At 42.0% G+C, this 15,332-nt stretch overlaps 1 protein-coding gene across 1 annotated transcript; it reads left to right on the forward strand.

The window, feature by feature from the left end:
• The first annotated feature begins 12,398 nt into the window (after positions 1-12,398).
• Positions 12,399-13,712, forward strand: LOC128707933 (uncharacterized). Its single transcript, XM_053802891.1, has one exon. It carries the CDS (start codon positions 12,399-12,401, stop codon positions 13,710-13,712), a length of 1,314 nt encoding a protein of 437 aa, XP_053658866.1.
• Positions 13,713-15,332: the final 1,620 nt, after the last annotated feature.

Below are 15,332 nucleotides of genomic sequence, written 5' to 3' on the forward strand. Positions count from 1 at the left end.
GTGAGGAGAAAATAGTCTATTACGCTTGTGTAAAGCGACATACGGTGTTTCAACTATGCGTATAGACTTAAACAACACTGCTTTACGACTTACTACTGTTTCTGTGCGACCGATGTGCCATCAAACATTAAAGTGAAGTGCAAATGTTTTCTGCTATGTATTCCGCAAATTCACGAGATGCCTTAATCAAAGTAGAACCATTCTCGTGTCCATCCTTTATCTAAGCGTGAAGTATTTGATTGTTTTAATAATATCGTGTTTGCTTTCGCAATTCAATACATTCGAAATTAGAAAACAATCATGCACTACATGTTGTGGAAAACGGCAACCTTGCGAGTACGCAAACTTCATCTTAGATTGCTGCAGTTGTTAAATAGTGTAAAAATGTACTTATGCTGTAAATGCGTATAACGTTCTCTTATTTCTTCTTGTTACGAGGCTTCAGGAGCAATTTTACGTATAATAAGCCCACGATAGATTATTTCCTCTCCAAATTCGCCGTCAAGCAAAGAGAACGAAATTGCAACATGTTTTGTTCCGGATTGTGAGGAGAAAATAGTCTATTACGCTTGTGTAAAGCGACATACGGTGTTTCAACTATGCGTATAGACTTAAACAACACTGCTTTACGACTTTCTACTGTTTTTATGCGAGCGATGTGCCATCAAACATTAAAGTGAAGTGCAAATGTTTTGTGTTGTGTATTTCGCAAATTCACGAGATGCCTTAATCAAAGTAAAATCATTGCCTGGTTCATCCTTTCGTTGCCATAAACGTAGAGTACAGATTGTCTTTATAATTTCGTGTTTGCTTCCCCAATTCAATACATTCGAGATTATAAAACAATCAAGCATTACATTTTATGGAAAACGGCAACCTTGCGAGTATGCAAACTTCATCTTAGATTGCTGCAGTTGTTAAATAGTGTAAAAATGTACTTATGCTGTAAATGCGTATAACGTTCTCTTATTTCTTCTTGTTACGAGGCTTCAGGAGCAATTTTACGTATAATAAGCCCACGATAGATTATTTCCTCTCCAAATTCCCCGTCAAGCAAAGAGAACGAAATTGCAACATGTTTTGTTCCGGATTGTGAGGAGAAAATAGTCTATTACGCTTGTGTAAAGCGACATACGGTGTTTCAACTATGCGTATAGACTTAAACAACACTGCTTTACGACTTACTACTGTTTCTGTGCGACCGATGTGCCATCAAACATTAAAGTGAAGTGCAAATGTTTTCTGCTATGTATTCCGCAAATTCACGAGATGCCTTAATCAAAGTAGAACCATTCTCGTGTCCATCCTTTATCTAAGCGTGAAGTATTTGATTGTTTTAATAATATCGTGTTTGCTTTCGCAATTCAATACATTCGAAATTAGAAAACAATCATGCACTACATTTTATGGAAAAAGGCAACCTTGCGAGTACGCAAACTTCATCTTAGATTGCTGCAGTTGTTAAATAGTGTAAAAATGTACTTATGCTGTAAATGCGTATAACGTTCTCTTATTTCTTCTTGTTACGAGGCTTCAGGAGCAATTTTACGTATAATAAGCCCACGATAGATTATTTCCTCTCCAAATTCGCCGTCAAGCAAAGAGAACGAAATTGCAACATGTTTTGTTCCGGATTGTGAGGAGAACATAGTCTATTACGCTTGTGTAAAGCGACATACGATGTTTCAACTATGCGTATAGACTTAAACAACACTGCTTTACGACTTTCTACTGTTTTTGTGCGACCAATGTGCCATCAAACATTAAAGTGAAGTGCAAATGTTTTCTGCTATGTATTCCGCAAATTCACGAGATGCCTTAATCAAAGTAGAACCATTCTCGTGTCCATCCTTTGTCTAAGCGTGAAGTATTTGATTGTTTTAATAATATCGTGTTTGCTTTCGCAATTCAATACATTCGAAATTAGAAAACAATCATGCACTACATGTTGTGGAAAACGGCAACCTTGCGAGTACGCAAACTTCATCTTAGATTGCTGCAGTTGTTAAATAGTGTAAAAATGTACTTATGCTGTAAATGCGTATAACGTTCTCTTATTTCTTCTTGTTACGAGGCTTCAGGAGCAATTTTACGTATAATAAGCCCACGATAGATTATTTCCTCTCCAAATTCCCCGTCAAGCAAAGAGAACGAAGTTGCAACATGTTTTGTTCCGGATTGTGAGGAGAAAATAGTCTATTACGCTTGTGTAAAGCGACATACGATGTTTCAACTATGCGTATAGACTTAAACAACACTGCTTTACGACTTTCTACTGTTTTTATGCGAGCGATGTGCCATCAAACATTAAAGTGAAGTGCAAATGTTTTGTGTTGTGTATTTCGCAAATTCACGAGATGCCTTAATCAAAGTAAAATCATTGCCTGGTTCATCCTTTCGTTGCCATAAACGTAGAGTACAGATTGTCTTTATAATTTCGTGTTTGCTTCCCCAATTCAATACATTCGAGATTATAAAACAATCAAGCATTACATTTTATGGAAAACGGCAACCTTGCGAGTATGCAAACTTCATCTTAGATTGCTGCAGTTGTTAAATAGTGTAAAAATGTACTTATGCTGTAAATGCGTATAACGTTCTCTTATTTCTTCTTGTTACGAGGCTTCAGGAGCAATTTTACGTATAATAAGCCCACGATAGATTATTTCCTCTCCAAATTCGCCGTCAAGCAAAGAGAACGAAATTGCAACATGTTTTGTTCCGGATTGTGAGGAGAAAATAGTCTATTACGCTTGTGTAAAGCGACATATGGTGTTTCAACTATGCGTATAGACTTAAACAACACTGCTTTACGACTTTCTACTGTTTTTGTGCGACCAATGTGCCATCAAACATTAAAGTGAAGTGCAAATGTTTTCTGCTATGTATTCCGCAAATTCACGAGATGCCTTAATCAAAGTAGAACCATTCTCGTGTCCATCTTTTGTCTAAGCGTGAAGTATATGATTGTTTTAATAATTTCGTGTTTGCTTTCGCAATTCAATACATTCGAGATTAGAAAACAATCATGCACTACATGTTATGGAAAACGGCTTACTTCTCACCATATATACTATACATCGATTCATATAAGGCTAATGACCTCTGATAGTGATCGCTTATGATTGTTGTTTGTTTTGAAGCCAAACTCCTAACTCGACGATTTCTGGATAATCCTATAACACGGATAACAGGCAACCTAACATTGATGTCTTAGACTCCTACCAGGGAGCATAAAATCCACACATAACATGTCCATAGAAGTGATGACCAGAGTAATGCCGCTAAAACTTCGTATTGAACAACTCGCTCGCTTCGTCCGCTTGTCCGATCCTCAGTATCAAATCCCTTGATTATAAAGAAACACTTTTGAAACACTGGTTCAAAGACGCAGGCTCAAAGAACAAAATCATTGATGCATACAATGGTTTTGTTTTTCTACAAGTGCATCCCAGCGCCTCACAAACAATAAACCGCACTGCCTTTCTTTGGCCAACCTGAGGAAAGCAAAACCATACCTAATGATCTTTGATGGAGAGTACGGATGGGATTTTGGATCAGTCCCTTCGTGTGGAGATCGATACCAATACACCACCGAGCCAACCAGCCACCCCAGAAGAATTTCAGTTTAGTAGTTGCGAAATGAATGGAAAACGTCCACCAATCGACTCGTGGTCTGCTGTTATGCTTTGTACTTTTGGCGGTTTCACATTATTAAAATTATGCGCATGTTGTGTTTAAATGCATTTGGCGTTTTCTCATTTTTATTTCTTACTAAGCTGGTTCCTTTGGCTTTCCGTAGGCACGTGATACTTGAGGCAGGATGACTGGCCCAACGCTCAAGCCTTCAAGTACCTTTGAAGGAACTAGTGATCAGTTTCGAATCTTACAGTGAGCGGAATAGGCGGTCGTCTAGGGCCTCGCCATGTGGAGGGACCCGAAAAAGCTGTTTAGTAGCAAGAACTGTATGAATTATGCCAGAAATGGGCTCGAAAAGCGTCGCTTTAACCATCTCCGTATGCTAGAGGGGCCCCGAAGTATATCACAAGGGGAGCATATCGAATATATCGAGGTGCCAACATCGATTCCGATCACTATTTTATTTGCCTAGTGGCCTGGGATGAACAACAGGTGCGGGAACTTTAAAAAATCACAGTGCGCTACGGACCCGGAAGAAAGTTTTATCAGGAGATACCAGGTCACCGAAACAACTTCAAACTTAATGTGACCTGTTGTCGAAATAAGGATAGAGATATGGTCAGTTACCAACAGGAGGTCCTCTCCCGATGGGCTCAGCATTTTGATGAATTATTAAACGATCACTTCAACGAGCTGCTAGAAGCTCCACTGGCTGATAATATCATGCTACTGCCACCAAGGCAACAATAGTTGCATGAAATTGATTGCACTTTTAGTCAGGAAAACGTTTCATGAAATATTTCAACAAAGAACTGAACTAGAAATTTTGTACAATCGATACCGAGCAATGTAAATTGAACTTCTTCTTCTTTGGCCCGCTCTTATTGTTGAGCACGTCGTGCTGACATGGCCTGGTCACCAATATGTTTTCAGGAGACTCGATCCAGGGCTGCCGCTCTCCATCCTCTGCTGCACCCGATCTCCGACAGGTTCTGCTCCAGCTGATCCAGCCAACGGGCTCGCTGCGCTCCTCTGCGTCTCGTGCCGAACGGGTCGCCGACGAGGACCTTTTTGGTGGGGCACGAGTCCGGCATCCTCATGACGTGCCCCAACCAGCGTATCCTTCCGGCCTTCGCCACCGTGAGGATGTCAGGTCCCCCAAACAGCTCAGCAAGCTCGTGGTTCATTCTCCTCCTCCACCCGTCGTGCTCCAAGATACCGCCAAAGATCGTCCTTAGCACACGGCGTTCGAAAACACCGAGTGCATTGGCATCCTCTGTGAGCATGGTCCAAGACTCATGACCATAGAGGACAGCCGGCCGTATCAATGTACGGTATATTGTGCATTTCGTGCGCAGGAGAAGGTTTCTGGATCGTAGGAGTTTGTGGAGCCCGTAGTAGGCACGATTCCCCTGAACAATGCGCCTTCGGATTTCGCTGCTTACGTTGTTGTCCGAAGTTATGATCGTACCGAGGTAGCAGAACTCCTCTACTACCTCGAGATCATCGCCGTCGACCGATACGCTGCTTCCCAGCATGGCCCTATTACGGTCAGAGCCTCCGGCAAGCAGGTTCTTTGTCTTCGTCGCATTGATCAGCAATCCAATCCTTGAGGCTTCGCGCTTCAGTCTGGTGTACGCCTCGCACACCGCCGCAGATGTCCTTCCGATGATGTCGATGTCATCCGCGAAGCCAAGGAATTGGATGGAACGGGTGAAAATCGTGCCCCGCATATCGAAGCCCGCGCTTCTCATGACACCTTCCAGAGCGATGTTGAACAGCAGACAGGAGAGTCCGTCACCTTGCCTCAATCCCCGGTGAGACTCGAACGCATCCGACAGCATGCTCGATACTCTCACCTTGCACTGCACCCTGTCCATGGTGGCCCTCAACAGCCGCACCAGCTTTCCCGGAAAGCCGTACCGCTGCATGGTGTTCCATAGCTGCATCCGATCTATGGTGTCGTAGGCCGCCTTAAAGTCGATGAACAGGTGGTGCGTGGGGATTTGGTGCTCTCGGCATTTTTGGAGGATCTGCCTGAGAGTAAAGATTTGGTCGGTCGTCGATTTTCCTCCAACAAAACCGGCTTGATAGCTCCCGACGAAATCTGAGGCAAGTGGGGCAAGTCTGCAGAAGAGAATTCGGGACAGGATCTTGTAGGCAGCGTTCAGGACTGTAATGGCACGGTAGTTCCCACAGTCCAGCCTGTCCCCCTTTTTTGTAGACTGGGTGGATGATGCCCAGCTTCCATTCCTCCGGTAGTTCTTCCTGTTCCCAGACTTTCACGATCAGCTGGTGCATACTGACGGCAAGCCTCTCCGGCCCCATCTTGAAAAGCTCGGCAGCTAGGCCATCGCTGCCTGCTGATTTGTTGCTCTTCAGCTGCTTGATGGCACTAATTACCTCTTCCAAAGATGGCGTGGGCACCTCGTCACGTCGTCGAAGTCACCAGACTGATGTACTGCTCGATTCTGCATTCTGCCCCCAAATCGGGGTCTCCTGCCTGTGCTCCGTTAAGGTGTCCGTCGAAGTGGCACTTCCACCTGTCGATCACCTCTCGTTCGTCCGCCAGAATACTCCCCTCTGCATCGCGGCACATTGTGGTGTTGCGGACATCACCACTCCGCGCCGCGTTCAGCATCCTGTAGAACTTACGAGTTTCCCCCGACTGAGTAAGCCGCTCCATCTGCTGCTCTTCCGACTCCCCCAGAAGACGCTTCTTCTCCTGAAACAGTCGGGTCTGCTGCCTCCTCAGCCGTCTGTAGTTCTCCACGTTCTGACGAGTTTCCCGTTGCAGCATTCGGGCGCGTGCTGCATTCTTCGCGGATAGTGCTCGCCTGCACTCATCATCGAACCACTCCTTCCTCTGGCTGCGTGTCACGTAGCCGACATGTCGTTCCGCTGCTTTGCTGATGGCACGCTCCACTATACGCCAGTGGGCTGTGGGGGACATCGTGGTGACTGCGTCGTCGTCCGGCAGAGCCTCCCCGAGGGCTGCCGCGTAGTCCCCTGCCACATCAGCTAGTTTCAGCCGGTCCGTCCGTCCGTCCGTCCGTAAATTGAACTATGTAAATGAACTCTCCTGACAAGCGAATAAACAGTAGCAAACAAAACGGCGCCCAAGATAGACAATTTTTTGTGAAACCAACGTTACCGAAAATTCCGTATCACAGCCAGTATTTACGTGAGAATTTCGCACATTGGACTTTATTAACTATTGCTTGTTATTGGTATATAACCACTAGTACGTCACGCTAACCACTAATACGGTACAAAAATATGTGTTTGTGTCATTACAGTACGTAAATGGTAACTGATTTCAATGGTCAATTTCATTAAAAACTTTACCAATTTACTTTATCAATTTCCCTGATTGATCGTATCTTATATAAAGCTCTTTTATTTGCCCACGATCGTTTACGAACACTGATTTTGATTAGAAATAATTTTAATAAATAATTAGCCCCAAAACTACTTCCAACATTCTGAATTTTAATGAATCATCTTAGATTTAAGATACTACAAAGATACAAAATAATGACTAGTTCAGTAGCAAATGACTGTAGCACCAATTATTACGTCATTTTCAAATAAAGAAGTGAATATCAATTATATGACCTATAGTAGTATGTTAGGTAGACTTATTGACAATTTTAAACAGAACAAACGACTCATTTTAGTCTTTAATGATATTATTATCTTCCAAAGCCGTACGCGGAATGGCCATAAAATGGAAATATAGTGCTAGAAAGAGGGAATTTTCATCACTCGAAACCTCTAGTTTATTCCGCCCTTGCAAATAAACCAATCCTTCACGACTTCAATCCGTGTCTACTGTTCGTGTACCACGAGAAACAAAAAACAAAAGAAAGTTTTCATCGTCAGGCATTATCGTGTAACTTTAAGTAAATTTTGATTTACGCCGCTGATAAACGGTTCGTTTGAGCGCCAAAGCTAATGCGTAAGAACCCGAACAGCAAAACGACACTAGATCTTAGCCTTAGCGACCCAGCACTAACAGCGAACATGTTAACGAGGGAGAGAGAAAACGAAAATTCGGAAGACGGAAGGGAGAGAGAACGTATGCCAAAACTACGTGCGTGGCCATACCTCATGAGGGCATTTTGGGAGAGATAAGACGACTTCTGAAGTTACACTTAATCATCCGCCCGTGATGCGTGTTTCTGGATTTAGAGTAAGCTCCGCTTATAAACATATGTGCATTTGTGTGTTGGTGTGTGCGTTAGTATGCATGATACCGCTTCTTATCGTCGGCTAGGAAGCCACTCATCCATCCACGGTGGACCACAACCAGTGGAAGGAACAAATTAAGGCAAACCAATCTCGGCGGTTGGCTCCATGCGGTCTTACGCGGCATTTTGCCTCCATACTATATGTAGGGACCGGAAACGAAAGTAGCATACAAGTGTTGTTGGCAACCTTGCCTTTTCTAATACAGTTTTACTGCCAGCAACTATAAATTAGGTGGAACAGAGCAAAACGTCAAAGGAAAACAAATGTTGCGAGCAAATGCAACGTGCGTTTGACTTTTCTAATTCCAATATGTTCTAGTACAAAACTCAACATATTAAATGCTTGCAATTATTAAAAAAATTATGTATGTATAGTTTTAATGTATGTATAAACTTAAAACATTTATTATTTATTTATTATTTAACAACAAAAAACCGCCCCTTAAACTTTAATGAAATGCCAACAAGTGAGCCTAAATAAAGTCGTTATAAGTTTAGCAATAATTGCTTCATAAATATTTGAATATTTGAGCAACTCGTTGCTGTTTCATATTTCTCTCGCCTTCCGTTAGAAACAGAATGGTTCCTTTATCAAATTTTCATTAGATCTTTTGTATAATAATTTTAAAATTCTTCTATATACTCTCTGCTTAACAATTCAGAAGATCCCATGCTTTCCACTTGCCTGTACACAATAAACAATAAACAGCTCAACAAATTTTGGAAGAAGAAAAGATACTATATTCACAAAACCTAACAAGGGGAAATTCGATGCACCACTTCGATACGCCAGATGCACAGCACTACCGGACGGTACGAACCGTGTTCCGTAAGTCGCTAACTGATATCCCATCGGGGGCAGAAACTAATCTGCCATGAATAATTACCGTCAACCGATCTGATGCCGCTCACTGCTGAACTCGGAAGCAATCAAATCAGATTTATGCTCATTTGATTAACATATGTAAACAACGCCATTAAAATGGGACACAACGCGCGTTGATCCGGGTACGGTTATCGTGCAACGGAACGGACCCGTCTCGTACCAACTGAAGAGCGATCCATTTTTTCGAATCAAACAAGCAAAATTCACCAACAACCAAACACCACCGAACCATTCAGACTGGGAGTGAAAAAACGACACTCAAAACTAGCCGCAATGGAGTGCAGTGACCACAGAGTCCATTTTCGTTTCATTCATTCATCAATTAAGCTCAATGTACCGTGTCCGCGCGATTGGATGCGAATGGCAAAGTATCTGATCTATGTTTCAATGCCGTGTTTGATGTTCATGATTTTTTTTTTTTTGCTATCTTGCCAGTTGATTAAAGAACAAGTCCAACAAGAAAATTTGTAGTATTAGCTGCGATGCTTTCAAACAAAACGCATAGTTGGAATCGGGCTCACGTCCACGAAACGCAGAGGAGGAAACTTTCCAAATTTGTCGGACCCCCGGAAAAGAAAGGAAATATTTTCTTGACATCACTGCAGGTATCATTTTCTAGAGCTGTTTCCTTTTTTACTTCTCAATTACGCAATAAAGTGCTCCGTCTAACAACTCCCGTGGGTCACTTTTGTCTTTGGTTTGGTCTGCGGCAACCGCACTGATTGCATCGTACGGCTGCATGAAAACATTATACGCGCGTGATCGAACCCTCGGTATGAAAGCGCAATGGGGTAGTGAATGCATTTTTTGCAGCGTTTACTTCCTCGTCCAATACAGTGGTCAAAACCACACCGTGGTGCAAAGAACAACCAACTGCTGTAGCCGTTTTCGCGTATGGAAGCAACAAGCAAAACGTCTCAAGTTTCTCGGCCACAGTACGGATGCACGCGATGCATGTGCGTACTATGATGCAAATCTCTACGCTAAAATGACACCGCTCGTCTGTTCTCACCTTTCTTTCCGTTTTTTGTATCAACTCTTCAGTTTGGTTGATGGTCGTTTATTTTTTGCTTTACTAACGTAAACTGGAACAAACCTTCAGTTTTTGTCTCGCGGGACGACAAACGCTTCTGCCAATGATTGGAGCTAACCCTCACAGAAACTAAAACATGGTCCTGCTAAATGTGGAAAAATGAAAATCTCCAAAACAGGGAGACCTATACCACCGTGCCGTACGTACTAAAGCTAGCATAGGAACAATTTTCAATTTACTAAAAACTGTACGGTTTGAGCTCACAATGCACAATTGGTTGGTGAGCAATGCAGTAAAAAGCCTGGGAAACCAAATGTTATTTTTTACTTTTGCAAAGCAATAGCAATTATTATGATAAAATTAATGTCGATCTATGGATATCTATATTTCATTTCAGGGATGATGATTGTAACCTGATAATAATTTTTTCAAAATGTTCTCTTGAAATTCTGTAACCTATTCAATCCAGTCTTGCACAATTACCGTGTGCCCGTGCTCGAAATCCTTGCAGGATGTTATATTAGCAATGGTTGAATTTTCCAACCAATCCAATCACTGACCAATAGACCAGCAAAATAATGGAACCTTTGTATTGTAGCGAAACGCCAATTATCAGATTTCAATGATTAACCATCGGCAAAAAATCACATACAGATAGTAAACCAAACAAAAGTCTTGCATCAAGTCCGTCTTCTTTTCTGTGTTTCACCAGTTTCGCTCGTACCTGATGCATCCTGTTTTGATTGCTCAAATCATCCTTCATATTCCTGATAGGCAATCAAATTATCGACCATATAACAATTTTTTGCCTGTTGCCTGAACATGTTAACGCATGGAATAGAAAGAACCTTCGGCGCTATTGTTCATCGAGGCCACTGTATAAGGAACAAATATTTCGGAATTCGGATACATACCATCCCGCATGTACACACGTTTGTCCACCCAAGCTGTACCGGTGGTTGTTTGGTGCGGGACTTTAATTTTCGTGTCTTGTTTGGATTATTTCGAAGCACGCACTCTATTTGACACTGCGTCAATAGACAGTGCAAATGTAACGTTGCTGTTGTGGATATCCTTTTTTCTCTCTTTTTACAGTTTTTACACTTCGTTACTGGTAACTGCAACAGATGCACTTTGCTGTATTAGACCAGAATATCAATGTACGATTTTCGCTTCATACAGCGGATATCGTTATGAAGGAGAAATGAAGACAAAACTGTGATAAAAATCCGATAAAATGGTATATTTTAACTTTTGCATGTACATCAAAGAAAAGATCATCCGGACACTAGGTGGTGTTTTGGAAACTATGGAACATTTGCGGTTAGTGACCGCTTTAATTAATGCAACCAGCATGTTTATTATCGTCGTTAACAAAGAATTGGTAGTTTCCATTTCTTTTTTCTAAGCCTGCTAATACATTTGGACTTATGACTTATTTAAAGCTTAACATACTTTCATACCTACCGAGAAATGGTGAGTTCTTTTCGTAAGCGGACGTCGTATTTCCTCGTATGTTAATCCCATGCTGATGCAACGTCGCCCTTATACAACATTGAAAGCTGTACTTATCAAATGGATTAATAAGCCATTAAGCTCATAATTACACTTGCGTTTCGTTTCATTGTTGCATTAATCATTCCAATAATCAATTAAAAATGAAATAAAAAAAAGTGTACCTATGTTTGATTTCACTGTTCGGTTGTTACTTCGATTATTAACACCTTTCGACAACTATACCCGACATTGCCATTGTGTTTTGGACATACACACACCAACCAACCGTAAACATAAAGTATACCGTATTAGCGCTGCTACCTTAACAAACAACTATCGCATGCTAGCTCTGCTTGCCATTAAATGGTTCGGCGTAGTTTCGATTGCTTCACCACACACCGAACATCCACAGTCGACGATCGAAACGGTTATGGGAATTTTTAATCACCTATCAACTGCCGTCTGAATTTCGGTCCCTTTCTTCCGTCATACAATCCTTCTCCTACTAGTTCGTCTTCTGCTTCGGCACTGAGAAAGGTACGGCGGAAGCGGCCATTGGATATCGCACGAAGTTCCGCTTGAGTTACCGCCACGAATCCGATCCTACAGGTCCCACCGCATAGTATGCACGAAACCCTTCGGATGGGTCGTGTTAGTTAGTGAATGCCATTCTCTGCAAATACTGACCAAGCCCTTTCTTCAATCAAGAGCCAATTTTCTTATAAATATTGCACTTCTGCACGGTAATCGGTGCATTCGGTCGGTAAAAGGCACAGCGAACAGATACGTTTGCTACAGCGCGCAGCACCCGCAGTATTTGAAACAAAACAATTTAAACCTTTTTTTCAATCCTCGTGCCATACGCTGAGGAACACTGTGTAGAGGTGGCAAAAGTTTTACCAATTGTGTCGTATTTCATTTTTCAGTAGTATGCACGACCAGTGCAAGTAAGGTGCGCAAGTGAGCAAGTGAAAAATATTAATTCGGCATCGAAACTGTGCATTAGATACAAGACCAAACAAGTGAGTTCTAGTGTGGTACGTGATACAGTCTATAGCTGATGTGGGGATGTTTTCCATTATTTCCGTAGATGGCATCTATGGCTGTGTTTGCCACCTTGCTGGTACACCTACTAGTGCACTGTAGCACGCAGGCCAACCCAGTACCAGCCAAGATTCTTGGAAAGTATGTGTTGTCGTATCAATCGCCCGGATCAAACATCCACCTTGATGCTCACGAAGATCCGGAAGAGATAAACGAATTGTCCAATGGTATCGAAAGTGGTGAAAGTAATACAGAGTTCGTCAACCCTCAAACCGCGTCCAACCATTATCGATATCGACCACAGTATCAAGAATCAGCCGATCAGTATGAGGACCAGGAACAGGAACATGATAGTGCCGACTATGCTGATGATTCCGCCACGGCCAGTGCTAACCATCAGCATCACTACATGACCACCTATAAGACTGTTACCAAACATGGTGGCAAAACACGAAATCGACCCAATTATTCAGATGCTGACAGTGAGGAGGAAGAGGATGAGGTGGACACGAATGCCAGCGAAGAATCGAACGCTTACAATGCTTTCCGAGGTTATCATAATAAGGGTAAAAAACATCAGACTCATCATGCTACCAGCAGCAGCACGGGAACTTCTTCTGGTCATGATGGGCAATTTAGCTATCATCATTATAGCCAACATCACCACCGGCCAAAACACCAGGAGCAGCAGCAACAGCAGTCACATCATTATCACCATCAGGTATCTTCGGCCCATACCTCCTACCATCCACAGCTTATACAGGCGTACAAGATACTGCACGGAACTCCTAACCGTTTGCCAACGTCACACGAATACAGCGATGACGATGGCAGTGAGGAGGAGGACGAAGATGCAGATTTTCACAGCGGCTCAGCTATCGGAGCAGCTGCCGGAACACTGCCCGGTTATGGGGGACCAGGACCACAGATCATTCACACCAAAGGGCGAGCTATTCCGATCAGTCAACATGTAGAAATCGAAACCCCTGTACCGGTACCTTACGTTAAGAAGATCCACGTGCCTATCCCACAGGAAGTCCGGGTGAAAATTCCTCACCCTGTACTAGTGCCAGTTCCGCGCCCTTACCCCGTTCACATACCGGTAGCCCAACCTATCGCCGTTCCTGACATTAAGGAGATCACCGTACCAATCGAAAAGATTGTTCCATATCCGGTGGAAAAGAAGATTCCCGTGCCCATAGAGAAACCGGTACCGTACCCGATCGAGAAGCACGTTCCCGTCTACCTACCACAGCCCATTCCGGTGAAGGTGCCAATCGTGAAAACAATTATTCACAGAGTCAAACAACAAACTGCCAGCGGCCCTACTTTACCTCCCGGAAGCGGTTCCTTGTGGTAGTGGAATTCGGAAACCGATGCGAATGAATAGGGCATCTGTACCACAAGCCTATTTTCTCGCCCATCGAACCGTTGCGCCGATTGCGTCGATTTAAGCTCCGTCCGGAATAAGCTTCGTGCCTGGTGCATACAAGCTAAAGCCGTCTTCCGCTAGCAATTGGATGCTTTTTTTTGTTAACTGCTGTAGACGGTTTCAGTGCATGGTTTCATAATATCTATTCGATACCATTCAATCCGTATCACGCCAATTATGATAAACGTGTTGCTTGTGTTGTTAACTGTTTTTTTCTATTTTAGATTACTTTTTCCATTCCTATTTTGCTGTTTTCATTACACGAGTACTTTTTGCCATACAATGTTGTTAATGCACTTGTTGACGTTGGCTTTGCAGACTTACTTCTAATCAAATTATCGGGCACCATTCATTAAAGTGTATTTGCTTTTCTCTTCCCTTACATCCTACAAAAATACAAAATTACAAAGTTATTTCATTATGATACAATAACGACACCATGTGTCTTCGATTATGCGGTACTATTCCAAAATGCCATTGTGTATGATTTTTATTACATTGAAAAGTGTAACCACAAGCAGTAGCAACCAAAATTTTGTAACCATTCGATACTAAACGGAATATTTATTTATACGATTACTGCTTAATTGTTGCTCAGGTAAAAATATGATAATGTTAAAACGTACTATTAACATCCATTCTTCTTCCTCCTCCTCATCGGCTCACTTCATCCATCCTCACTTCATTGACCCGTAGCCAGATAGTCAATCCTGCGTACGGGAGATTAACATCATTCGCATCTTTCTACTGTATTTTAAATCATCTTTCCGTCATTCGTTATTTTTAATTGAATGTTTTTCTACATTTCTACTTTTATTTCTTGCTGAAGTGCTTTCTCACAATTATTTTCTATTTTACTAAATTGGTTTTAAGAAATGTTACAGTACGGAAGCACAATCTGTTCAGAATTCAGTTCAATTAACCGAAGCTTAATTAAAGTCACAGATTAAGGGTTGTTGAACCACATGAGAAGAAGTTATGGTTCGTTGTTGTCAACCATGTTGTTAGGTTCGTAGTTATTATAAGAACTTCGCTCTGCATCTTTTGATCTTATATTGTTTTGTTGTTTTTTTTTTGTAAATAGATGCAGCATATTTACTATGTTGGTACATTAAGTGTTCTTGTTATCATCAATACATAATAAAGCGGTTCATTTGAACAATTACATTTTGTGTTAGTTTCAATTAAGTAAACGCTCACGAAATTCCGCTCGTAGGAAATTTTCATTGTAAGTTTAAACGCTATTCAATAATCTTACCCCTCAGCAAATACTTGCTATAGATAACTAAAACGCCGTAAGACTGGGAGCAAAGAAGCATTCGTAAACGTACATAATGAACATAATGTCGTAATGTTGCGTTCTATGATGCTAGGCGGTCAAGTTTGAATTGAATGTCCTGAACTTGCAGTTTTCTACAAGAATATTCCAACAAGAGCACTCCTCCCTCGTAATGGAGACACCCCTTAACATAGCCACGAGTATTCCTGCAATCAAATAAAAGGGAACGCGAAGATAAATGCTGATGATAGTTTGTATCCTATCGTAGG

Source organism: Anopheles marshallii, chromosome 2, assembly GCF_943734725.1.
Source record: "Anopheles marshallii chromosome 2, idAnoMarsDA_429_01, whole genome shotgun sequence".
Classification (NCBI taxonomy): Eukaryota; Metazoa; Arthropoda; class Insecta; order Diptera; family Culicidae; genus Anopheles; species Anopheles marshallii.